Source organism: Grampus griseus (genome assembly GCF_964374135.1).
Source record: "Grampus griseus genome assembly, chromosome: 6".
NCBI lineage: Eukaryota > Metazoa > Chordata > Mammalia > Artiodactyla > Delphinidae > Grampus > Grampus griseus.
This window is the reverse complement of record NC_139000.1, coordinates 44,802,385-44,829,467: the sequence shown is the minus strand read 5'-3', so window position 1 is coordinate 44,829,467 and position 27,083 is coordinate 44,802,385. Positions and strand designations below refer to the sequence as shown.

General features: G+C 38.4%; 1 protein-coding gene across 2 annotated transcripts in view; it reads right to left on the bottom strand.

The window, feature by feature from the left end:
- TRPM6 (transient receptor potential cation channel subfamily M member 6) overlaps positions 1-27,083 on the bottom strand; it is a gene marked incomplete at its 5' end in the record, with an annotated part of 138,349 nt that overhangs the window by 27,025 nt on the left and 84,241 nt on the right. For both annotated transcript variants that reach the window (XM_082657242.1, XM_082657241.1), the window contains 9 exons: positions 1,004-1,095; positions 4,191-4,314; positions 8,305-8,417; positions 8,563-9,695; positions 17,381-17,513; positions 20,351-20,544; positions 24,025-24,139; positions 24,344-24,518; positions 26,398-26,649. In XM_082657242.1, the coding sequence (XP_082513368.1) occupies positions 1,004-1,095; positions 4,191-4,314; positions 8,305-8,417; positions 8,563-9,695; positions 17,381-17,513; positions 20,351-20,544; positions 24,025-24,139; positions 24,344-24,518; positions 26,398-26,649 (2,331 nt within the window). The remainder of the gene's footprint in view (positions 1-1,003; positions 1,096-4,190; positions 4,315-8,304; positions 8,418-8,562; positions 9,696-17,380; positions 17,514-20,350; positions 20,545-24,024; positions 24,140-24,343; positions 24,519-26,397; positions 26,650-27,083) is intronic.

Genomic DNA, 27,083 nt, shown 5'->3' with positions numbered 1-27,083 from the left:
GAAGAAAAGAAGGTCAAAGTTGACAGGAAACATTGACCATTACATTATTATATCCTATCATCAGATTATTGTTTCAGTTGATGATTATTTAGAATGTTACCTTGAATATATCTCATTCTATTTCTATACTCCAAGCATTACTCTAGGCATTTTCATTGGTGTTATTTTTGTTATCCACTATCAGTCTCGTAAGGATGGCATTAACCCCATTTTAGAGATACAGGTAATGAAGCTCACAGGTTAATTGATGTATACAGCTTTGAAACCTAGAAGTGACAGAGCCAGGATTTGACAGGGCAGATAGGTCCCTGCCTCCAATTACCTTCAAGTAGTCTTATATTTTACTTTCACAGATTGCATTCCCACAAGAACATCTGAGGTTGTTAGTATACATTCATATAGTTCCCAAGGTCATAGAGGTAATATTCAAACCAAGACCAAGATTAGATTTGGGGGGCTAGTCTAACTAGATCATGCTTCCCTCATGGTGGATGGCAATAAAACAGGCACATATTTGCAAATGGTTAAGAAAAACAGACTGCAAAATCAGTGGTAGAGAAACACTGAAAGTCCTTTCCTGCAATGTCCAAATCCCCTCCAACACATCTGCAAAGATGTTTGCTTTGCCTGTTTAATTAACCACACTAAATGAGGCACTTACTACTTCGAGAAATAAACCATTCCATCCTTGGAAAGCTCCAACTGCTAAAAATTCCTTCTCAAATCAGGCTGAAATCTGTCTCCCAGTAGAGTCTATATGTTGATGTTAGCTCTACCTCTTAAAAGTGTATTGAAAATATCTTATTTTCTTCCACATGGCAACTTTTATATATGCGAAAACAGTTTCAAAAATTCCTAAATTCTTTCTATTTCATGATAAAAATACCCAGGATAAATTACTGGGTGGATAAACTGCATAAAGGCGAATGACAAGGAAAGAATAAAGTTGGGGGACAAAGGGTGAGAAACTGAGCTTTTAAAATATCAAATAAAATGTTTTTACCTCTTGAGACTGCCTTACATGATCACTGACGTGTACAGAATGCCGTTCAGTTTCTCTACTTTTCATTTTCTGATATATGTAAGATTCTAGACCTTGTTAAAAAGAAGGCAAAAAATAGAGAATACATGAAAACATGTTACACTTGAATCACAGTTCCAAATAAAAGATCTGAACACCGTGCATTCATCTAAATTGGAATATAGGGTTTTCTTTCTCTTTTTAGCAAGTTGTACCAAGATTCCTTTGTCCTTTTTGAGCTTTACTCAAGTGGCTGAAAGCTATACACCCTATTTCTATTCTTCAATAGTTACCTTTACATTTATAACCATTTATACTTCTCTATCAAAGAATTAAGTTATCCATAACCTGCCCTCCTATTAAACACCTTTAGTAATTTTTGCACACTTACCTTCCCTTGCACCCTATCATCCATGCTTTATTTAAAAATACATGAAATTTGAGGTCCAAATTGTTAGGAATTCTTCCTTAACAACTGCATCAGGCATTACAATAGGCTACTTAAAAAAGAAAACAAAACAAAAACAAAAGAAAGATAGAAAAGAGTGCCAGCCAATAGTTTTAATTTTTAATCCTTCTCTTAAAAAAATCTTGACAAGGATCATTACTGTTATTTTTTATATCTGGTACTTACAGAGACACTGGCACATAGCAGGTGCCCAATAATAATTTAATAAATATTTGGTTGGATTAATTCTGAGAATAATACTTATTAAGAGTCCCTGGCTAAGGACATGGAAGCAACCTAAATGTCCATCAGCAGATGAATGGATAGAGAAGATGTGGCACACATATACAATGGAATATTACTCCACCATAAAAAGGAACGAAACTGACCCTAACGCATATATATGTAATCTAAAAAAACGGTACTGATGAACCTAGTGGCAGGGCAGGAATAAAGATGCAGATGTAGAGAACAGACTTGAGGACACAGCAGGGGAAGGGGAAGCTGGGATGAAGTGAGAGAGTAGCATTGACATATGTACACTACCAAATGTAAAATGGATGGCTAGTGGAAAGCTGCTGAATAGCACAGGCAGATCAACTGGATACTTTGTGACTACCTAGAGGAGTGAGATAGGGAGGGTGAGAGAGAGGCTCAAGAGGGAAGGGAGGGCTTCCCTGGTGGCGCAGTGGTTGGGAGTCCACCTGCCGATGCAGGGGACACGGGTTCGTGCCCCGGTCCGGGAAGATCCCACATGCCGCGGAGCAGCTGGGCCCGTGAGCCATGGCTGCGGAGCCTGTGCTCCGCAACGGGAGAGGCCACGACAGTGAGAGGCCCGCGTACCGTATAAAAAAAAAAAAAAAAAGAGGGAGGGGATATGGGGATATAGGTATATAGCTGATTCACTTTGTTGTACAGCAGAAACTAACACAACATTGTAAAGCAATTATACTCCAATAAAAATGTGGAAAAAAAAGAGTTCCTGTCTAAATGTAGGAAATAACCATTTATTTTTTTTTCCTACTGTTTTATGCTGAAAAAAAAAAGTATACAGGAAATGCAAAAAAGCTACTGGAAAAGAAAAATCAAAAAATTTCATGTACATTTTTCGTAACATCATAAAATTATGATAAATATGATTTCAATGATAGCACAGTATTAAAATTAAACAAACTATGCTTTCCTTTTTTTAAATTTTTTTTTCCTTTTCATAGTTGATTTCCTCAGAACTTTACTTTTTGTCTTTAGAAAGATCTACCTGACAGGGCACCTCCCCACCCTCAAAATTTTATTTTTTTTAATTCTTTTTTTAATTAATTCTTAACTCAGACAAGTTTTTAAAAACTAAAATTCTCAACCCAGAATGTGGTTCAAGCCAGGCACCTGGAGTCAGCCTAACTCCCTAAACCTTCTCTTCCTTTCTGATCATCAGATTTAAATGAGATTCTTTGCCAGAACCCTCCTGCCACACCCATCTTTCTCAGTTTGAAATTTTTTGGAAAGAACTTAAATAATTTGGGGGATGGGAGGGTGAGAGAGATGAGTGAAGATGGTCAAAAGGTACAAACTCCAGCTATAAAATAAATAAATACCTGGGGAGGTAATGTACAGCATGGTGACTGTAGTTAACAACACTGTATTGTATATTTGAAAGTTGCTAAGACAATAGATCTTAAAAGTTCTCATCACAAGAAAAAATAATTGTAACTATGTGATGGACGTTAACTTGTTGTGGTAATCATTTTCAACACATACATACATCAAACCATTACATTGTACACCTAAAAATAATACAATATTATATCAACCATATCTTTTATATATTTTTAAAAAACATAAATAATTTATGTAAAAATGATGCCAAGAGCAACTGCCCCTCCTTCAGTTGTGACAACCAAAAATGTCTTACGTCTTCAGACATTGTTGGTTGTGGAGGCGGAATCACCCCTTGGTTGAAAACCAGTGACCATAGAGCAAACAAAGTTTTAAAGAAGCATAGTAACATAGATTTCAATATAATATCTATTTGTACCTTAAGTTTAGTGTTTCAAATAATTTAAAATATTTATGACTCCTTAATCACATAGTCCCCTCTGTTTAAAAATGAGTAAAGTTCTCTTACTATCAAATGCAAGAAGTTCAATGTTCAGTTCATTGCTCTCAATTCATAATCTGCCCTCATATATCCAGGCTTATTTCACATTCTATGCCTAGCTCACAGTCTTCGTTCCTAGCTCATTGATCTGTCTTCTATCCTCTACAAACATCATTATGATTAAGCTTAAGGGATATTTGCCAATGGAACAAACACTATACGTAAGCAGTAGTAAATAACCAACTACAACTCAATCCACTGAATTCTGTGTAAAGGCTCATATCAATGTCACTTGAACTTTAAAGAATTTGTAAAATTAGACAACCCTACCCATAAATAAGACTAAGTGAATACTCTCTGATCCAGATTCAACAGCTCTGAATATGAGACTATCTAAATTTTAATTTTTCTTTTCTAAATTCTGAAAACTATTCCATTAAACAAATGGAAATTGCATCCCCTTCATAAAAACTAAAACCAGAAAAGAGCTATTTTCCTAAGAGAGTGTGGTCATTCTCTCATCTCCCACTTGAAAGAACAGCAGGGACCGCCACTGGTCTAAAGATCATACCCTGAGAAAACACTACCAGAATTTTTAGGATTCAAGAGTGTAGACTGTTACATACTTATCTGACTAAATTTGGACACCGGAATCCAATTCTTGCTGCAATTCTGTTCTTCTGAGATCTTATTTTCTCCTGGCTCTGGGTTCAGTTGGTCACTTTGAGAGCAGGTGTTGACTGTTATGACCTGGAGAGAAAAACACTCGTTGGAACACAGTGACATTAATCTGAATACGTTTTGTATCACATTAATAGAGGTACTATGTTGAAGAGGAGTGGTTGTTAACATTGGCTGCACATTAAAATCACCCTGAAGGTTTGAACTTCCATCACTCATGCTGGCAGGACCCAAGCATCCATGTGACTTTTCTATCTGCAGTCATGATTGAGAACCAGGGTGGGGAGCAGTTCTTAAACTTGAGTGTGCATCAGAATCACCCAGGACTGTGTTAAACCACAGATCACTGGGTCCCACCCTCAGGATCTGTGATTCAGTAGGTCTTCGGGGGGAGGGAGAATTTGTATGTCTAGTATGTTTCCAGGTGGTGCTAAAGCTGATGGGAGACCACAGTTTGAGAACTACTGGTAGAGAGCAAAACAACAAAAATGTAAGGGTTGGATCCAAAAGAACTTGTTAGAATTCTAGCTCTGTCACTTAGAAGCTATATGAACTGGGAAAATCATGTAATGTCTATGAGCTCCATTCCCTTCATCCTTAAAATAATAGATAGCCAATAATAATGGCTGCCTTATGTTCTTCCCAGGGACAGATAAGAAATGAGATAAATTGACAAACTACAGGACAACAAATAAATGCAAGTTATAGTACTTGAGCTCAGTTATAATTTCTAGTTTAACTCTGGCCATTTTAACTATTTCCAAAATAATTCTATTTAAATTCATATTTTATGGGGTCCCAGCAATTCGTGGCATTTTCCCTGAAAGAAGAGTCTTTATCAAAGCTAAGTCTCTCCTCCAAAAGGTGATGTCACATAATTGATTCAATATTTATCTTTTTGCTTCTGCTTCTCATTCTAAAAAGAGTTGAGGTGCTTTGAAAAATGCACACATGTTATTATATGGAAAAATACATGTAGAACAGAAAAATGAAGCAGGGCATTAAGATCATGAAAAGTGAAGTCCTGCAGAATTGTCAACTCAGATCTAAGGCTTCCTAACAATAAACAAAAAGATTTACTGAATGCAAATGAAAACATAACATATCAGAATCTGTAGGATATAGCTAGAACAATGATTAGAAGGAATTTTATAGCACTAAATGCCTATACTAGAAAAGAAGAAAGTCTCAAATCAACGACCAAGGCTTCTACCTTAACAAACTAGCAAAGAAAACAAAAACAAAAAAGGAGCTAATTAAACCCAAAGTAAACAGAACAAAGGAAATAATAAGGAGCAGAAATCAATGAAATAGAATTCAAAGAAAAATCAATGAACCAAGAGCTGGTTCTGTGAAAATATCAATAAAGCAGATAAACCTGTAGCCAGACTAATCATAAAACAAAAAGAGAAAACACAAATATAAAATATTAGGAAAGAGAGAAGTGAGGTCACTACAGATCTCTCAGACAATAAAAGGATAATAAGATAATATTATAAAAAACTTTATGCCAATAAATTTAAAACCTTAAATGGACAGGTTCTTCAAAAGACACAAAGCACACTCAAGAAGAATCACATAACCTGAATAGCCCTATATCTATTACAGAAATTGAATCTGTAGTTAAAACTTTCCCACAAAGAAGGTTTCACTGTTGATTCTACCAAATAAGTAAGATTTAAATAATATCTATACAAACTCACCCAGAAAAATGAAGAAGAAGAAACACTTCCCAACTCAGTCAATAAGCCCAGCATCACCCTGATACCAAAACCAGACAAAGATATTACAAGAAGAGAGGTCTAAAGATAAATATTTCTCAAGAAAAAAGATGCAATAAAATTGTATCAAGATGTTAGCAAAATGAATACAGCATCTAAAAAAGATAATACATCATGACCAGTTGTGGTTCATCCCAGCAAGGCTGATTTAATATTCTAAACATTACTTCTAACATTATAAAATTAATTAATATAATTCATCATATTAACACAATAAAAATGAAAAACCATCTGACCATACAGGTTGACACAGAAAAAGCATTTGACAAATGTCATATTTATTAATAATAAAAATTCTCAGAAAAGTAAGAATAGAAGGCAAATTCTTCAACCTGATAAAGGACATCCAAATAAAAACCCTACAGCTAACATCATACTTACTGCTAAAAGACTAAATACTTTCCGCCTAAAGAGAAGAAACAAGGAAAGGCTACCTGCTTTCACCACTTCTATTCAGTACTGTACTAGAGGTACTAGCCAATGTAACTGGGCAAGAAAAAGGAATAAAATACATCCTGATTTGAAAGGAAAAAGTAATAGTATTTTCATTTGTAGATAACTTGATCATTTACATAGAACATTCTAAAGAAGTAACAAAAAAAAAAAACTACTCAAACAAATAAGTAAGTTTAGCAAGGTTGTAGGATACAAAATCAATTTTTTTTTTTTCTCGGTATGTGGGCCTCTCACTGTTGTGGCCTCTTGCGTTGCGGAGCACAGGCTCTGGACACACAGGCTCAACGTCCATGGCTCACAGGCCCAGCTGCTCCGTGGCATGTGGGATCTTCCCGGACTGGGGCACGAACCCGTGTACCCTGCTTCGGCAGGCAGACTCTCAACCACTGCGCCACCAGGGAAGCCCCAAAATCAATATTTTAAAAATTATATTTCTATATACCACCAACAAATAATCAGAACTTAACCTAACTATAAAATTCCTAGGAGAAAACGTAAGAGAAACTCTTAGTGATCCTGGGTTTGGCAAAATTTCTTAAATATGATATGAAAAGCATAGACATGAAAGAAAAAAGTCAAATATTGGACTTCATCAAAATAAAAGTGTCCTATGTTTTCAAGGACATTTATGAAAAATAAAAGGCAAGCCACCGCAAATATTCGGAAATATTTGCAAAACATATATCCAAAAACCGGCTTATATCTAGAATAAGAAATAAAAATTAAAAAAAAAAAAAAAAACCTCTTGCAACCTAACAAGACAAACAACTCAATTTTATTTATTTATTTATTTATTTATTTATTTATTTTTGCCTGTGTTGGGTCTTTGTTGCTGTGTGCGGGCTTTCCTCTGTTGCGAGTGGGGGCTACTCTTCATTGCAGTGCACAAGCTTCTCACTGTGGTGGTTTCTTGTTGCAGAGCACAGGCTCTAGGCACGTGGGCTTCAGTAGTTGCAGCACATGGACTCAGTAGTTGCAGCACGTGGGCCCTAGAGCGCATGGCCTTCAGTAGTTGCAGTGCATGGGTTCTAGGGCTCGCAGGCTTCAGTAGTTGTGGTGCGCAGGCTCAGTGGTTGTGGCTCATGGGCTCTAGAGCACAAGCTCAGTAGTTGTAGTGAACGGGCTTAGCTGCTCTGCAGCGTGCAGGATCTTCCCGGACCAGGGATCGCACCCGTGTCCCCTGCACTGCCAGGCGGATTCTTAACCACTGCACCACCAGAGAAGTCCCACAGCCCAATTTTTTAAATGAACAAAAGATTTGAATGGATATGTCACCAAAAAAGACATACAGATGGAATATAAGCTCATGAAAAGATACCTAGCAGCACTAGTCACTACGGAAATGCAAACGAAACAACTGTGAGATACCACTACACACCCACTAATATGCTAAAATTAAAAAGACTGAGCATACTAAGGATTGGTGAGGATGTGGACCACTGGAACTCTCAAACTACTACTCATAAGCTGGTGGGGATGTATCTTTCTTCTAAAATTAAACAGATACTTACTATGAGACTCTAGCATTCCACTCTTAAATATTTACCAAAGAGAAATTAAAACGTATGTCCACACAAAGACTTGTACACAAATGTTCATAACAGCTTTGTTTGGAATAGCCAAAAACTGAAAATAACACAAATGTCTTTCAACATATGAGCTGACAAATGAATTGTGGCAAATCCACTTTGCTGACTCTTAAATTTGCATCTTCATTCCTTCCAGGACAATGCTATTTTGTGTACGTGGCACTTTAGAATAGAGAAAAACCAAGCTAAGTTAGCATACTACCTCAATTGCCAAAAACACAAAAGACACTTACTGGCACCTGTAGTCCTTGTGTTTTCTTCTTTTTCTTTGACAATTTCCTATCCTTGGTTAGCATTTTTGCTTTGATCCATTTTGACTGTCCTATCTCTGAGGATTTTGAAAGATCTGTAAGGGAAATGATTTACATGAGAAAGTGTAAGATGGTAGGCGGAACCATTTTGTTTCACAGAAAGGACTGACAGAATGGGGAGAATGAGAATGGTAGCAATGCAAGAATTTAATACTGGTTGTAAATATGTTTACTTCTTACTTTTAATCTTACAGATCTTCAATTTCTCCTCTTTGTGCAATCTCAAACTCTGACTCCTAATGAAGGGCCTGTCTCTACGAAGGGGACTGATCCGAAGGGATGTGTTTTGCTGAAGCCATGGTCCCACCTCTGAGCAATCCCTCTGGGCCAATCTTGTTGAGTTATCAGATAGGGATCTGTCCCGGATCTGCCTCTGACATTGTTCACTCTGTTTGGAGTCACAGTTACAAGTGGAGGCCAAGCAGGTTTGCCATTGTTTCTCAGTGCTAAACACGCCAGTTTCATCGCCTTCTGAAAATGCCCAGTTCACATATCCACCTCCAGTTTGCATGCTCTTGACTTGGGAAGGGAGGGAGGTCACTTTAATGGGTGCAGGTGTGCAAATCAATGTGGGTAGCACTTGCTCCTCCTTGTCTTGTCTGGCTGGTAACTGAGCAAGTGACTCATACTGCTCCTTGGTTTCCACCACTGAGCCCTGGGCTGAGACAACCGGGGTCTGCCACATCAGATGAACAGGGACCGCACTCTGGGTGACATGTTCAGTTGCCAGCACATCTGTATCTGCTTCCAAAGATGGTCTGGACAGAGGCAAGTTGGTTTCTGCAGAATAAGGAACTTGCTCTAGATGAGAAGGGACCAGGAGAAATTGGCCATACTTTGGGTGTGCTTGCCTGTTCAGGGACACCCCAGAAGCAACTATACTATTTTCTGTTTCTTGCTCTTCCTGGTCATCTCTTACATTTGAAAACTTTCTGTCTGTAATCTCAAGAAAGGGCCCTGTCTGCACTCGTGGGGGATGCCAGCCTCTGGCCAGGCTCCGCAGCAAAGAAGGGGGCATGCTATAACACTGGTATTTCTTCTTTCCAGAGATCTCCAGGCTGCCTAGAACCTCTGCACAGATGACATTGCTCCAGCTGTGGGGAAGTTTTCTGCAAGTAGAATGCTTTCTGTTGGCCAGGAGGGCCTCATCCTCTTGTAAGGTGTCAACAGCAGAAAGGACTTTTAAGGTATCCACTGTAAGGGCAGAGAGGTCCTGCAGGTGTCCCACCTGGCTGTCCAAAGACAATAAGGAGTCCCTTATGAAAGACACCTTTTCATTCATTTCTTTCAGTTGGAAGCACATTTCTGTAACCCTAAGGGAAAAAGGGAGGGAGAAAACCAATAAGCACAGTAAGCCAATAAACACAGTAAGTGGGAACTTGCCTTACTCTCTTCCTGTCCTGCTTCCATCCTTAGGTGGCTCCTCAGCCTAAGCCGCTTCCCAAAGTTAGGTCTGTCTCCTGCCTTCTTCTCTATCCAACACATACTCTCATCCCAGGTGATCTCACCCACTCCTGTAATTCCCACTATCACCTTAATAAGGAAAATTGCAAATTGTACTTCTACCCCTTATTTCTCTCCAATATTTCAGAGTCACATTTCCAGCTTCCTGCTAGTTATCCCTTCAATCATCTCATCAATCAGCCCATTTGTATTCATTAAGATATTCATTAATTTACAAGGCAAACATTTTAATATCTCTTATTGTCCAGCACTGTGCTATTTTGGTAGAGAAAGGAAATCCTGAGGAAGAAACTAGAATGATAGGAACAGAATCAATAAGCAAATACATAATTAGAAAAAAAAGTTACAGATCTTTTAGAATAATATTCCAAGTCTACAGTACAACCAGGCATCCCAACTTTCAAACAAAACCCATTTTAAGAGACCTACACTCAGAGAAAGCCCGAGGCAAATTTTTAAATGACTTTGGATACTTTAACCCAAAATTATGATGTCTACCCATTGATTCATGTAAAAGCAACACAAGGCACCTTCAGCTATGCAAGTACAAAAGTAAACTGCAAGTAGAGTCAAATTAAATGTAACAATTGATTTCATTTAGAGAATCAGAAAGAACAAAGAAAATATATATGTATATATCTCTGTAAATACCTCTGTATGGGGATAGGTTTTGTTTTGTGTCTTCCCCACCGCCCCAAAAGGTATGTTGAAATCCTAACCCCCAGTACTCCTAGAATGTGACTTTATTTGAAAGTAGGGTCTTTACAGAAGTAATCAAGTTAAAATAAGATCATTAAGGTGTGCCATAAGCCTATACAACTCATATCCTTATAAAAAAGGGAAATTTGGACATAGAGGGAAGACAGTGTGACAATACACAGGGAGAAGACCACCTTGTGACTGGAGTGATGCGTCTACAAGCCAAGGAACACCAAGGAGTGTCAGCAAACACCAGAAGCTAGAAGAGGCGAGGAAAGATTTCTTCCCTAGAGCCATCAGAGAAAACATGGACCTGCCAACATTGTAATTTTGGACTTCTAGCCTCCAGAACCGTGAGATAACAAATTTCTGTTGTTGTAAGACACCCAGTTTTCTGTTGTTGTAAGACACCCAGTAAACACCCAGTTTACTTTATTATGGCAGCCCTAGGAAATTAATACAGTTATCTAAGCTTAACAATCAATAAAATAAATTACAAAATACATATTTTGTGGTTACATAAAATGAAACTCATACACATGAAAATAAAACACAAAATTTGAAAACAAAAAATAAATAGGAAATTATTCTAACAAATACAGTGAGGTGTTTGTATCCCCTAAGTAGTCAAAAGTTTTTACAAATTGTTGAGGAAAAAAAATATAAAGGCCCCCAAAGGACATGAATAGATAATTCACAAAAGAGAATGAAACGTGGTAAAATATCCAATCTCATTAGGTAAGCAGAGAAATTATCAATAAAAATAAGACAACAATGAGTTCGTCTACACTGTGACATTTTTTTAATCTAGCAAATTTTTAAAAAGAGATTTAGTGACTCAAGGTTGGCAGGGATGCAACATTGGAACGTTCAAATAGCCAAGACAAATAAAGAGGCAGGAATTTTACTATGCTAAGGCAGACAGATGAGATAGAATATTATGCAGCCATTAAAAATCATACTTACATTGTTAGTAGTCATTTTCTTTGTCTATTTCTGACAGCAGGGGTGGGGATGTGGATGTCTGTGGTGGTCTGCATTATATACTTTTAAATTTGTGATAAAAACTTTGTAAGTCAAGAAACAGTAAAAATTAAAATATGTTTACAAGGAATATTTAATTACTTGGAGAAATGTTTTTGATGTGTAAGGTGGGTAGGGGGACAAAATGCAAACCTGTATAATTTTAACTAAAAATATCTGGAAGACTAAATGGAAAAAGACCAAATTTTTCACAGTGGACTCTAGCTTGTGACATTTTTTTCTTTCTTTTCTCCCTGTTTCATTCTTTTATTTGGAGGAAGGAGTATACTTTCCAATTTCCCCATAATGAAAATCTTTGATAAACAGGAATAAAGTGAAAAATTGCAAGGGAGGAAACCAACAGTTTCATGGCTGACATGACCGTATGCAGAAATAACAAATTGCCCCCAGTCTTATTTTTTTTATTTTTTTTTTTTTTGGCGGTACGCGGGCCTCTCACTGCTGTGGCCTCTCCCGTTGTGGAGCACAGGCTCCAGACGCGCAGGCTCAGCGGCCATGGCTCACGGGCTCAGCCGCTCCGCGGCATGTGGGATCTTCCCGGACCGGGGCACGAACCTGCGTCCCCTGCATCGGCAGACGGACTTTCAACCACTGTGCCACCAGGGAAGCCCCCCCCAGTCTTATTTGAGGGCTGGGAAAAGCAATAATTATACCATGAAGAGCTTAGCACTCAGCTGTAGCAAGCACTTCCCAAAATAGTGTTAGACATCCCCTCTCTAGAATATATCTCAAGTCACATGGATTGAGAAATTTTCCACTTCTTCCTGGAAGCTTTGTAGATAGGAGTTAAAGAATAAAGAGGATGGTATAATTTTGATTATCACCTATGTGGGTGGAACCCTCTCTTTCTTGCTTCAACTTCTATAACTCAGTAGCGCCTTAGTAAAGGCTTCTTGACCTTCTGGAACCTATAAAACTAGAATTGGCAAGCATGATGAAGAAAAGAGAACAAAATATATGCATATTCCTTCCAAATATGCTTAATTAGAGCCTCTCCATCTAGTGCACTGTTTCAACTAATTCAAAAACTGTACAGTCCAAACAGCAGTAATGGAGACTCATTAAGTTCCATTAGCAGCAGTCACATGGAAGGGATACAACAGACACCAGCAACTATTCACAGCACAGGTAACATTGCTACAATAGAGACTTAGACAAATAACCGGGTCACTCTCAAATCAGGTCCTCTTGCTTTCAAAGGCACTTCTTTTCTAAAGCTCAATGTCCTGTGAAATATATTTTAATTATATCCCTCAGCCACCATCTACATTAATTTAATCTAGTCTTTTAGTCATTCTGACATGTAAAAGAAATTCTCGTAATTTTAGTTGCCTTTGTGCAAGGTTTGAGGGTGGTGGGAAAACCAGTACGGTTATTATTTCATTGTGGGTCTCTGGACCAGATATTGTAAAATGAAATTATAACAAGTATAATCATCATGATAATCATAATATTCACTGAGCACTCATTATGTGCCAGGCATTTTACATTATTTTATTTAATCCACATGACCACCCTACTATCCCTTCATGAAAAGAGGTCACATGGCCAGTCACATGGTCAATGACAGAGTGAGGCTTCAAAGCCAGAGGGTGTGACTCCATATTCAATGGCATTAACCACTGCACTCCAGCACCTCTCAGCAACTCAGCAGGGATCCAGGCAAAGTTCTACTGGGGTCCTAGAGTCCCGTGAAGGGGTAAATGAATTGCACCCACATTTTCCATGCTGGGAGTTGTTCACAAAGGTTTCTCAGTAAGGTTTCATGGCGAAATGATTATAGGAAGAGCTCAATCTATAACTCTACTGAGTCACAATGCCCATTATGATAAAGTGTTTAAACTTTTTTTAAATGTAGTATTTCCCAAATATGACGTACCCAAACATGCTTAATATGGAAAAATACCTAGTTAACATCTTACTCCATAGAACATAGAGAGGAAAAACACTGGCTTACGTTACTAGGGACAAAAAGTAGCTGGCGTTCCAAATAGAGAAAGTAAGATATGAAACAGCCTTAATATGTTCTCCTTCCTTTTTTACAATTCACTTAACTCTGTAAAGATATAGGTAATCTCTTCTTCAGAGTTAGGCAAACATGCAAATATCTTCCTAACTTCCTTTCGCTCCCTCTTCAAACTACTGCTGAGTTACCACTGGAAAATATTCTTCCCTCTCTCCAATACTTCATTTACAAGCTCCCCAGAATGACCTCAACAAGGACAACCATGTAAAAAGAGGGCTGGTGAGATAGCTCTATCAAGAAGGAAAATTGATCGACTGTGTTTTGAAGTTAAATTAGGGCTTCATAATCAAATACTAGAGCCCTTGAAAGCATCTAGAATATTTTTCAGAAGCTACATAACCATCTACCATCTAATCCTTCTCTACTCAAATCCCAAGAAAAAAATTCAAGATAAATGTGATAGCATATGATGATTACTGGTGTTCAGTTTACTATTAGTAGTATTATTACTAATTATTATTATTAAATTACTTTTTTTAATGTCTGGTTCTCCAGTTTTCATTCTGTATTCACTTGACTCGTGATACTACCTTCTCCTGGTTTTCGTTATACTCTTCTGATCAATTCTTTTTAGTCTTCTCCATTAGTTCCTCTTCCTCGGTCCATTATACAGGTGTTGACACCTCTCAGGGTGAGACCCTCAACCCACTGAGTCTCCTCACTCCACTTGCTTCCTGAGCATGAGCGCTTCCTCTGTCATAATTTTATTTTCCTAAAATAGGCAGATGACTCCCAAATTTCCTTGTCCAGTTCAAATTTTGCCCTAGGGCTTCAGATTCACGTATGTAAAGCCTTCCAGACATCTCTGGATAAACGCACCACCAGAATCTCAGGCTCAACAAAATCTAAACCTCATTGCTTTCCCCCACCTCCCTGCCATGCATTTTGTACTCTTTATCTTTTAGTGCCACCTTTCACCTAATTACCCTGCTACAGATATGAGTCATCCTGGACTTCATCCTCTCCCTTACTGCCACAGCCAATCCTTAACTCACCTCTTGAATTGTCCTCTCTAAATATGCCTTTATCCTCTTTGCTATGGCCTAAATGTTTGTGTCCCCACCTAAAATTCACGTTGAAATCCTAACCCTCAACAGTGATGGTATTAGTAGGTGGGGCCTTTGGGAGGTGATTAGGTCATAACAGTGGAGCCCTCACGAATGGGATCAGTGCTCTACTTTTCATAAAAGAGACCCCAATAGAGCTCCTTAGCCCCTTCCACCATGTAAGGACACAATGAGAAGTTTGTATCCCGAAGAGGGCCTTCACCTGACCATCCTTGTACCCTAATCTCAGTCTTCCAGCCTCCAGAACTGTAAGCAGTAACTTTCTGCTGCTTATGAGGCACTCAGTCTACGGTATTTTGTTACAGCAGACCAAATGGACTTCTTTCAATGCCACCACCAATTTGGCTAGTCCTTGGGCGTCATCTGTCTGTTGTATCAATCTCTCGAGCGGTCTCCCCAGTTCCAATTCTGACTCCTCAAATCCATATGCTAACAACCTAGAAGGTAAATCTGTTTGACCACCTAAAATTTTTCCTTAGTTTATAGTGTAAAGTGAAGGGCTCTCCATGACCTTGTTCCAGTGCATAATACTGGGGGGCGGAGGTGCCTATCTTGACCCATCTTATCTATTTACATCCCTTTTCTTAAGGTTTGGAAGGGAATATGTATTTTAGAAGAAATTATACTCACAAAATTGGAGCCTAATTTTACATAATAATAGATAACTTTCACTACTCCCTTACTATCCATTAGCACACTGCCACACGGTTCATCTATATTATCCCATGGAATCCTCACAACGACCCTAAAAGGTAGGTCTATTTTTGTGTCCATTTTACAGAGAAGAAAACAAGGCCCAGAGTAAACTTGCCCAAGTACACATAGCTAGAAGCAGGACTTCATGCCGGCTCTGTAAACTCCTATCTGGGTACATATACAAAGCAGAACCAAGCTGGCCCGCAGGCCTCAATGAGCATAGCTACAAAGGAGGCAGAACGTGTGGAGAGGTGAAAGGGAAAGAAGGAAGCTCATAGAGTTTTGGCCTAAAGATATTATTTAAGTAAAATAGAATGTTGTGGGTTCACAAATTGTTATTTGATACTCGATTTTTTCCTCACTATTAAAATTTGATCTGAAATTCAATCAGCTACCTAAAATATATTTACATAAATATGGTATTAATTTTAAAAGTTCAGAAATAAGTCATACGCCCAAGGTGACCATTTAGAAAGTTCTTAAGGTGATTCAATTTCAAATAAAGCCATATTTAAGGATTCACTGTCTATCTATTTGGACATCAGAAAATATATATGCATAATTAGGTATAACATTTTATAGTCAGGTCCGTGTGTATTCAAAAGTAAGAGAACACATTTAACTTCTGCCAATTTGCTTCCAATTAAGAAAGCAATGCTGCGTTTTAAAAAATGCACATAATCACGGGGACTTAGTTAATAATACTGTATTGTACATTTGAACGTTGCTAAGAGAGTAGACCTTGAACACTTCATCACAAGAAAAAAAACTGTATGGTGATGGTCGTTAACGAGACTCACTGTGGTGATCATTTCACAATATACAAATATCGAATCATTATGTTGTATACTTGAAACTAACATAATATGTCAATTATTTCTAAATTTTTTAAATGCATACAATCACATGCAGTCCATATTTTGATCCAGTGCTGTGTACCTGCGATTAGTGGCACATGAACAGCAGCTTTGACCTACGAGCTTCTACATCTGTCCACTTTCTCCAACACGCCTCCTCTTTCTTCAAGCCTCTGAACGGCCCCCCCAAATCACACACACCCACAGACACCCTCAGCTGATGACTGCCGTGAGAACTGCGTTCCCGCAGCCTGGCTGCATCTCTGGAGCACTCTCCATATTCTCTCCTGGCCCCCACCGTTAACTGCCCTTCCTGAGGACTTCACTCAGCAAATCACCTCCTCCCTCCGGCTCCTGCTGATAGATCTTTTCCAGTAACAAATATATTACTTTTATTATCTCCACATGAAACAAAAGAACCGCACCATGTCCCCATACCCCTCTTTACCTCCCTTCAGAGAAACACTTCTTAGAAAATCTGCCTCTAATCACTGTCTCTACTTCTATTCACCCTCCACACGCTTCAGTGAATCTGCCCTCAACTCCACTGCACAAGTGCTAGTCAGGCACCCCGCAACTATGACTCCATGATTCCCAGTGCAACCAGCACCCTGCTGCTCCTGGACTCACCTGCATCCACGTTTGCTGCTCCATTCCACCTCCCTCAAGTCTCTCCTCCTCAGCTGCCTCAGAGCGACCTTCCTGCACCAGGCTCCCAAAGCGGTCCAACCCAACCCCCAACTCCAGCAGATCCTTCACCACGATCCATCTCTATTCCCTTATACTACTTTTTTCCCCCTTCATTGTTCTTTTACTGTCTGACATTAAATTACATATGTCTTTTTTGTCCTTCACTCCATCCCCACCCCTCCACATGCACGCACTAGAATGTGAATGCTATGAAGGAAGGGCCCCTCCTCTCTTATTCACCATTTATCTTTACTAACTTAGAAGACTGCCTGGAACATAGTAGATGCTCAATAAATGTGCACTGATTGCATGAATATTATACGATACTAGAGGAAATTTTAGAAAATCAAAACCTCTGGGTTTTAAAAGTAGACCTTTCTACTTTTTTCAGACATTCTAGTAGAATCAGGTTTAGGTAGCAGTTTAGAGGGTGAAAATACATATATAACTTTTACCTTTCTGACGTCACTCGGATTCGTTCCTCACAACTACAATTCAGACCTTCCATCTTCTCATGGAAGTATTTTTCCACACACTGTTCTTCAAAACTGTGAAGTTTTTTCAGATCCTCCTTACTCAGGTAGAGCTCTATGGAAATAAGTATAGTGCATAAAAAGAGTCATTATTCATCCTCCATAGGAAGCTGATACAGTGTCTGACTTTTCTTCCATTGGTATTAAAAATGGATAAAACCATAGCTTGCATGATAATAGTTTGCTGCCTTGTCACACTGTATTCCTAATATTAATTGGGAAGCACTATGTAGAAATAACTGGAAACACCAGGCTGGGTCTTTCCTTTTTGTCCTATAAACAGATGTGGGAATTTGAAGGTGACTCGTGGAACAGATACTTTATCTTCAATATTTTCTTAAATTAGAATACTTTTACACATAAAAATTCACCACATTTATATGCATATGGAAGTTCCCCCATCAACTGGTTTATCAGTCAAAATGACAATAAGTAACCTACAGGTTAAAATCAAGGTTAGAAGAAGTCAAAGTCTGTTGAAATTAATCCAGTAAGTATAAGAAAGTGTTACCTCGTTGCACTGAGTTTATATATACACCGAGTTTGTATATACTAAGTTCTTCTACTGAAGAAAGAGACATTATGACGAGTCAATGGCCAATCAAGGCTATACTTCTTCCTTGACAATTACAATTAATTCATTAAAAGACAAGTCATTTCATGATGTTATGAAACTAATGCAATTCTACATCAAACTTCAGCAATCACATTTGGTCTACCACCTTGACTCTTACTCTGACCTAGCAGAAAAATGCATTATCTTTTGAGCAAGTTTCTAATCCTTGTTAAATATAAAAATGCTGTTGCAAAAAGGGTAAAATTGGAATATCCTCTTCCTTCAATCATTTCACCTAAATTAGGAAAAAAAAAAAAAGAACCATTAAAGTTCTCCAGAATTTATTAGAAATGCAAATGTTCTGTAATTTTCCAATAAAATGAGAGACGAAAATATTCATTCTAAAAGATGACTAAAAGAAAATACTCAGCCATAAAAGGTGTTCACAACTCAAAGGTACAATGTTTTCTGATTTTTATGGCTTGGAAGCATCTTTCAGACACCAAAAAAATCCCCATCCCCACTCAACTCTAAATGTGTGTTTGCGTTAAAGAATCTTGTATAAGTAAGGAACTTTAGAATTGTATGATTTGAGCCTTCTGTGGATTCCTGAGAGCAAACAACCCACAGAGCAGTTCCAATGATAGGTGCAGCTTGCAGTATGTGGCACGTTCTTGTGACTGTCCACCAGGTGGCACTGCTTCCCCATGTGCAAACGTCTTGATCCTCAATACAGAGAATCAAAGGCAATCTCACAAAAATTCAAGAATTTCCCAGAGTTCAGGGTGAATGTACCTCTGTCCATCAGAATACTTCCTCGAGTTTTATACCAAAATCATCCTATAAGCTCAGATCAAGGTAAGCCCAGGAAAGCGTTGTTTGTTATGGTACTAGAAAACGGGGCCAAATCCTAGCTAATCCCAGGATCTCTCAAGTGGTTCACACTCTCCTGTTAGATTACAGTTGTTCTGGGATGGCACTCCATTAGAAGCCGGGAAATTATAATATTATTATAAGCCTTTAAATTAACTTCAGTTGTGCTTTGACTTCCATATAAAGGCTGAATCGCTTAGGGGAAAGAAATGCAAAAGAAAAATAAATCACCAAGTGACTCAAGAGAAGAAAATACTTCACGGAGCCAACTACTCAACTACAGGAGCAAAAGCATGTCACCCTGTCAACCTTGTGATAACATCTGTCCTCCTAAGGGCCCACCGAAATGTATAAGTAGTCCACAATCCCTTATCTGAAACTCCTGGAACCAGTCCATTTCAGAAATCAGAAGTTTTCTAGTTTTGGAAAGGTAATATAGTGCATATGCCATAAATGAAGTAAAATCCCTAGTTGTAGCTAGGGCAATACCCTGAAATCAAACACATCATTTCTGCAGCAAAAATCAATGAATATCCATACTACAAGGGATAAAGAGGATAAATGGCTTACATTAGTCCCGTTAGCCTCTTCTGTCCAAATGAGTCTTTCTCCAACTTACGAAGAAAAAGACTTTCCATTTTCAAATGTATTTCGAATTCAGGGATTGAGATAAAGGATTGTGAATTTATGCTATCCATTTCCTCTATATCTAGGAATTATCTAGAAATGGGCCTAGTACCAGCGGGCCTAGAGGAACTACGAAAGATCTCTGAACCACAAGAAGGAATGTTCTCTTATGACAATTAGTATGACAGTCATATCATGCTATATATGGATAAGCAAAGTGAACTAGGAAAATCTCAAAATATGTCGAGTTAAGCTTTGCCAAAAAAAAAAAAGAGAATCCACATTTCTGCATCCTGAGTTGAAGTTCTTGAAAATATGAAATACCTATAAAGAATCATCTCCATATTCAGTAGAGTAGAGAACCAGAGAGCCATGATTCTGGTGAATAAACTAAGCAAAGTCTGGTTTATCTATTTCCCTTAGTCCACAAGACCTTCTGTATCCTTTCAATTTGGATTCCATCTTCAACAACAGGGAAATAAGTATGGGTCACTCTGACCACTCTCTAGGAGTTATTCTGACGTCTTCCCAACTAAGCAGAGTAAAAACACGGGGTTTTCCAGGTGACGAAAAGCCTTTACACATCCAAGCAGAGATTCTGTTCCTACCTATTCCTTTCTTTCAAAGTATCAGCTACTTTTAGCGAAAGGTACTACAACCGCGTAGAGATCCATGCATTTACTTAGACCCAGGTGCTCAGCTGATACTCTTTGGTCAGTTAACTCCCAGAGCCTTCCATCCTGTGCCCTGAATTTAATCAACAACGTTCCAGGTGTCTTCACCTTGGATCTCCACTCTTGCACTCTCTTCCTCCTGCCCCACCAATGAAAACTTACTTAATCCAACATCACCCTCTTCTTGGTCATTTGGAGCTTGGTGATGGCAAAGACGGCGAAGGAGGAGACCAATGTGACTCAGCAGGATAAAAGGCGGGGGCAGCCAAGGCTTCTCGTGGTAGGTCATGATGTAGCGATAGCGATTGTATTTCCACAGGTTATTTGAAATGGATTTCAGATCTATGTAAACGTTACTGTAAGTTGTAGTAAGAGAAGGACAGTGTTTTAATATGGAATCCTGAAACGTAACAGTTAGATTATTGCTTTATTTTCCAACTTTTATGATTGGTTCGCCTGACATGGACGGTAGTTAGCCAATAAAAATAATATCCATTGCATTTACGATTCTTCTTCCACCAAACAGCATACATTAATCACCTTCTACATTAAAATATGCTAATCAGAATAAGCAAAAGGTAGAAATTACAATCAGAGAGAAGAAAAAGCCAACAGTTTAAATTCGATGAACAGAAACTGTCCTCTGGAAGTAACATTATTCTTGATTCACCATCTCTTCTCACATAAGAGGGTCTTTTCAGTCCATAACTCATCATTCATGGTAAATAGCTTTAATGTCCCTCTATATCATCAACCTTAGGAAGAGATTCTCCTAATGTCAAATGTGACAAGTGCTAGAATAATCCTCCTTAAAACATTCAAACGAAAGAATATTAATGAAGAAGAACAGATGGAAGAAAAATCAATTCATCCTAAAATAAGTCAATAAGAAGAGCTTCGATTCAGCAGCTAGATCAATTATTTATATTAACCTTACAATAGAAGTGACTCCTTATTGGTAGGCCACCTTGGGATTTTTCTCCCTTTAATTATATCAATTATAATATGCAGTTAGTGCAGTAAATACGTTGAATAAATAGAACTTGTAATAGAAGTTGTGGTGAGTGGAACAAATTCACCCTTAACTATTTAAGTCTATAACATGATATGGGTGGGGAGGACACAATGGAATATCCATCTTAATATTTTGCTTAGGCTAATATGTAATTTATTTTCTTTAGAGAAAGATGGCAGAGAAGTACTTGAGAAGGGCAGCCACATTTAGCAAATAAAAATGCAGGTAACCCTAAACTGCAGTAATGATAAAGAGAAGGAACCCGAACTATTCTGGAGAAAGCCAGCTTAGGATGAGAGGAGGAGGGAAGTTTCAGAGTTCATAAAGTAGATGAAGGAAACATTGACGACTGACTGAGTTTAACGGTAGTTCTCAAAGTGCAGTCACTGAGCCACCAGCACTGCATCACCTGAAAACAGGTCAGGAATGCAAATTCTTGGGCCCTATCCAGAACGACCCAATTAGCGATCTGTGTCTCAGTGAGTCCTCCAGGTAATTCTGCACAATCAAGTTTGAGGGCCACCAAAATTACATGTTACTCCCACTGCAAGTGTGATCACAGCCTGCCCACCAGCAGGTGGCGATCTTCACAGTGTATTTCAGGTTCTTTGTAATTACAGAATCTGGAAAGGGGCCTCTGGACAAGTAGTCCAATCTGGGGTTGCTCAGCTTGTATGGTCCTCAGTGTATTCATCTCAGTGAGAAGACTAGCCTGTGGGAGGATATGTCAGCCTCCCTTTTGACACCTGCCGTTTTTGAGAAACAAAAATCTCATACCCACTCCTAATCTTATTTGAAATGTCAAAAAAATAGCTACAGTAATTAAACACGAGCAAATGTTACAAGTGCATAAAATGGTGAGGCTAAAGGGAGATGAGAGCTATCACATAATCTTGTAACAAGCAAAAAAGTATGTTTTCCCCATATATACGCAACAGCAGTCCTCTTTGTGTGTGTTCTGATTTATTTTGCTTGCCTTCAGCCTTTATCTCCTCTACTTTCTTTACTTAACTTCTATGCATTGATTTCCCTTTTCTTATCTATCTTTCTTCAGTGAGATAATTAATGAATAAAATACCTAGTACAGTGTCTGGCATAAAAGAGGCATTCAGAAAATACTAGTTTCTTCCCATCACTTCACTTGATTTCTTTCATCCATTAAACAAATATGTGCCAGGCACTCTTTTCAGGGCCTGGGATAAATTCATGGGCAAAAAATAGCCAAAAAAAAAACCCCCCAAAACCAAAAAAACAAACTTGTTCTTGTGGAGCTTATATTCCAGTATAAGAGATAAACAGGGGGAAAACACAATATAGAGATAAATTATAAAATATATTTGTATATATAAGTCGGTAGTATAAAGAAAGAAGAGTAAGGGGGACCAGGCATGCCAAGGAGATGCTTGAAGGAAAGGGGGCTGCACTTTTAAATAATATCCTTAGGTTATGGCTAATTAAAGAGGGGAACATTTGAGCAAAGGCTTGAAGGAGGTGAGGGAATGGACCACACTGATATCTGGGGTAAGAGCATTCCAGGCAGAGGGAACAGCAACTGCAAACACCCCTGTGTTGTTTGAAAAACTGTGAGGGGCCAGTGTGGCTGGAGAGGCATGGATTCGGGGAATAGTAGTGTGATGGGTGATTGGAGAAGTAGCAGAGAAGCTAGGTCATTGTAGAAACTTTGACTTTTACCCAGAAGGAAATGGGGAACCTTGAATGGTTTGGAGCACATGAGTGACATCATCTGACATATGTTTTAAAGGTCATTAGGGAATAGAGTGATTAATTAATTAATTTAAAAAATTTAAGTGTCATTAGGGCTACTGTGTTGAGAACAGAATATAGGGGCCAAAGACAGAAGCAGAGAAATAAACTAGGAGGCTTTGTGGTAGTAGCAGTGGGGTGGTGGGAGGCGGTTGGACTGATGATCTATTTGAAGATGGAGTCAACAGGTATTCCTGACAGTCTAGAGCTAGAAATATGAGACGCATTAAGAATGCCAAGGTTTTTGGTCCGAACAATGGGAAAGATGAAGCTTTGACAGAAACATGTGGTCTTCCTTATAGATTTGGGAAAGACTACAAGCAGAATAAGTGTATGTTGGGAAAGAGGGGAGATCAAGAATTTGGACATTTGAAAGTTCAGAAATCTATTGGGTTGGCCAAAAAGTTCATTTGGGTTTGTCCATAAAAGGTTATGGAAAAACCCGAACGAACTTTTTGGCCAATCCAATATTATACATCTGACTGGTAATGGAACAGGAGAGCTGGATCTACAGGACTGAAGTTCAAGAAAGAGATCTAGGCTGAAGATATCAGTTGGGATTTGTCAGTATACATAAACAGGAAACTGAACAAGATCACCAAAGTGTAAACAAAACAAACGTCTGGGCCCAGGGACATTCCAATGTTAAAAGGTTGAAGAGAATACGATGCTCCAGAAAAGAAGACTGAGAAGTAGTGAAAAGTGATATAGAAGAAAATAGAGAATGAGATATACTGAGAGCCAATGAAGGGAAGTTATCAAGGACCCTTTAACCAACTTTCAGCCTCGTCAATTGTTACTCTCCACGATTCCAAATTATTGCTTAATTACAGTGTATGATCTCCTTTCAGTCCGCTGTTATTACACTCTCTATTTATTGTTTTTTCTCTTCTCATATTCTGCTGCCTTCCTGCCAGTAGTTCCATGCCCATATTTTAAAACCATAGTAATTAGACATGAAACACACAAAAAACAAAGGTTACATGTGAATCTTTCAAAATACCTGCACCCATTTTTGATTCATACAAAATAACTGTATTTGATTAAAATAACCTACTTGAAGAAAGCAATCAACAGGTTCACCATGATGATATATTGCACGAAGAGGTAGACAGCTTGCAGGAACGGAGTAAGAAAAGAACCAGGAGGGCAGGACGGCTGGCTTGAACAAACTACAAATAAAGAATTTAAAAGAATGAGAGATAAGGTGAATCACGGTTCTATGACTCTAGACAAATATTTAGCATATTGACTTAGCAGAATACCACAAACTCTTGACATTTTTAAGATTCAGATGGTTGTTTTCCAGGGTTCTTTATTACTCTGAGTGTCTACAAAGGTTCAATTGCTGCATGGTGGCGGAATCCTCTACGTACCATCTATCTCTGAAGCATAGACTTCTCCATAGATCATCCAGTATGGCTCAAACACGATATCTCGAGCAAGGCTCCAGGATGGAGGCTCCTTTGGTGAAAGTATGGCCTTGCGCGCCACTCCAAAGCTCAGCAGGACGATGGCCATGATGATCACGATGTAGAACATGTTTGCCGTCTGCAAAAAAGCACAGCACAGCCAGAAGTTTACCACAGATTTGAAATTTAAAACAAATCAAACACCTGCAGCCATCATAATTATACCTGCCAATAATAAGACTGTCTAGTCATTGACCAAAATGCCTAGTCCATGAATAGCTGGATTTCCTTTGGCTAACACATTTTGTTTTCTCTGCACAGTATATGTTTCATGTCAATGTAGTCTATGGAGTAATTTAAGTGTGCTAACTGTAGAGGATCTGTGCTTCTTTTTTTAAGATGTGATGCAATATGAATAGCGTTTGATTAACTAATATCTAACTTTTCATCAGAGGTTAGAAAAAGAAAAAAAAAATAGGGATATTCAAATTAGTAAAATGGCTCCTTATTCCCAGGATTATCTTCAGGAGTTAGAGTCTGAGAAATTGATCAGACCAAGAATCTGCTCCAAGGTACGGAACATCCTAATGAAGTGAATTTTTTTTTTAAAGATGCAAAAACAACTATAAAATGATGTTTGTTAAATTCAGTGGCTCATTAACTAGCAAACACATAGTCTTTGTATTAAAAGTAAGCCTGATTGTTATAATGCACAATGGAGCACATACGGTACACACATGTACTATACACACATGTATATATAGCACATGTACTGTAATTTTCTGAAGGCTCTTTTAAATAATTCATTTCAATTACTAAATGTACATCAGTTCAATCCACTTGTTCCCTGTGGCAGAGACATACTCCGTGAATATTCCATGAGCTTCCCTTCCATGAGGCAGGAGCCACCTGACCTATTCCTGGCCACTGGGCTGTGGAGTAACAGTGATTTGAGTCACTTCCCATCCAGAGCAGTTAAAAGCTGTTAGATGTTCTCCATCCCTCTTATTCCCTGTCATAGGAAACCTCAGAAGCCACATGTTGACACAGCTATGTCCCAAGATGGAATGATTTGGGATCCCTGAGCCACTGGGTAGAGGGCGGCCTCCATGAGCATACATCAATCTTTGTATCAGGGAGAAATAAACTTGTGCTAAGTCACTGAGATACAGTGATTACCTCAGCATAACCTACTGAATTAATACCAATGTCACCAAGACCAGAGAAAATATTGCTGGTCTAAGAGAAAAGTATAAAATAAAAAAAATCTATCTTTGGAATCCTGGAGTTTCTCCCTTTTCTGTCTTCTTCCTTTGTTTCAACACTACCTTTCCTTCTCAAGAACTTGCCCCTTCCCTGCCAGTGAGTATTCCAGAAGAAAAAGCAAAGATGATCTTGAGGTACTGTCCTTCTCAGGTCCTGTGCAAAGCCAGTTGGACAGGGCTAATACAAGTGCACAGTGAGCTCAGATGGCAGACAGAGCCAGGTGGCCCAGATTTGAATCCTGGCTCCCTGACTTAGGCCTTTGGGAAATTTACCTGAACTCCATTTCCTTGAACATAAAATGTGGATAATAATAGCACCCATGTCGTAAAGTTGTTTTGAAGATTAAATGAGTTAATACATACAAAGTACTTAGAACAATCTGTGGCCCACAGTAATCACTATTTAAGAGTTGGCTGGGGGTGGAGAGATAAAAAGACAAATCAATATTTCAGCAGAAAATATTATTGGTGGTAGGCTCACATAAATCTGGCCCTCAGGAATTACTGTGCTCAGAGACAAATATGATTCAACCCCCCATCATCTGGCCCTAACGAAAAGGGTAAGCTGAGTATTGTAATCAATTACCCAATATGCTATCCAAGGACATTTGTTAAATATGAATTTATGGTTATAAGGAAAGTGGGGATGACGTGTGTGCTTCTTTAAATAATTTCAAAAGTTAAACCAATGTACGTGAACCATGAAATTAAGTAGAACTATTAAAAGAACACCAGATTATACAGCAGACTCACCATTTTTGCAATCATGGTCACATAGGGACCAGCATGTTGATTCACAGCAAAGAAGTCCAGGAGCCGTGAGAACCAGAATATGATGTCGATGCAGTATATGAGTCTTCCCGCCGTGTAAAAAGGAGGGTCACCCCACCGAAGGCCAAAACCCACCAAAAACAGGCCAGTAGCCACAGTTTCCATCAGATTCCAGTACTCGCTAATCCATACCTTCACCTTTTGAGTAAACTTCCCAGGTTCTGAAATATAGACCTAAAAGATGAAAGAAAGAGGGAAACTTAAAGAATGGGTTATAACCCAAGATCAATATGATCTTTAATACGTCAACTGTTCTTTTAAGGAGTATTTGGAATCATGCCAAACCTTAGATCATAAGGGGATTTTGGAGTCGTAAGTTATCCTTGGGGAATGAATTATTTAAACAATTCTATAAATGTAGTTTAATCTCACTGTTAGTACTGGCCAGCTATTTAAAAACGAAGCAGAATTTTTTTTTAAAAAGAAAAGTTTTTCTAGCTTTCATTAATCCTAAACCAACACAGGGAAACACCAAGACATTTAAAACTCAATATTGCAATGGAATATAGCTGCAATTCCATTTCATGACGTATAGCCTAGTGCAAAAAAAACAAAGAATCCTGTAATCTGGCCCCACTACTGCAATTTAGTGAGTAGTGAGCAAATTA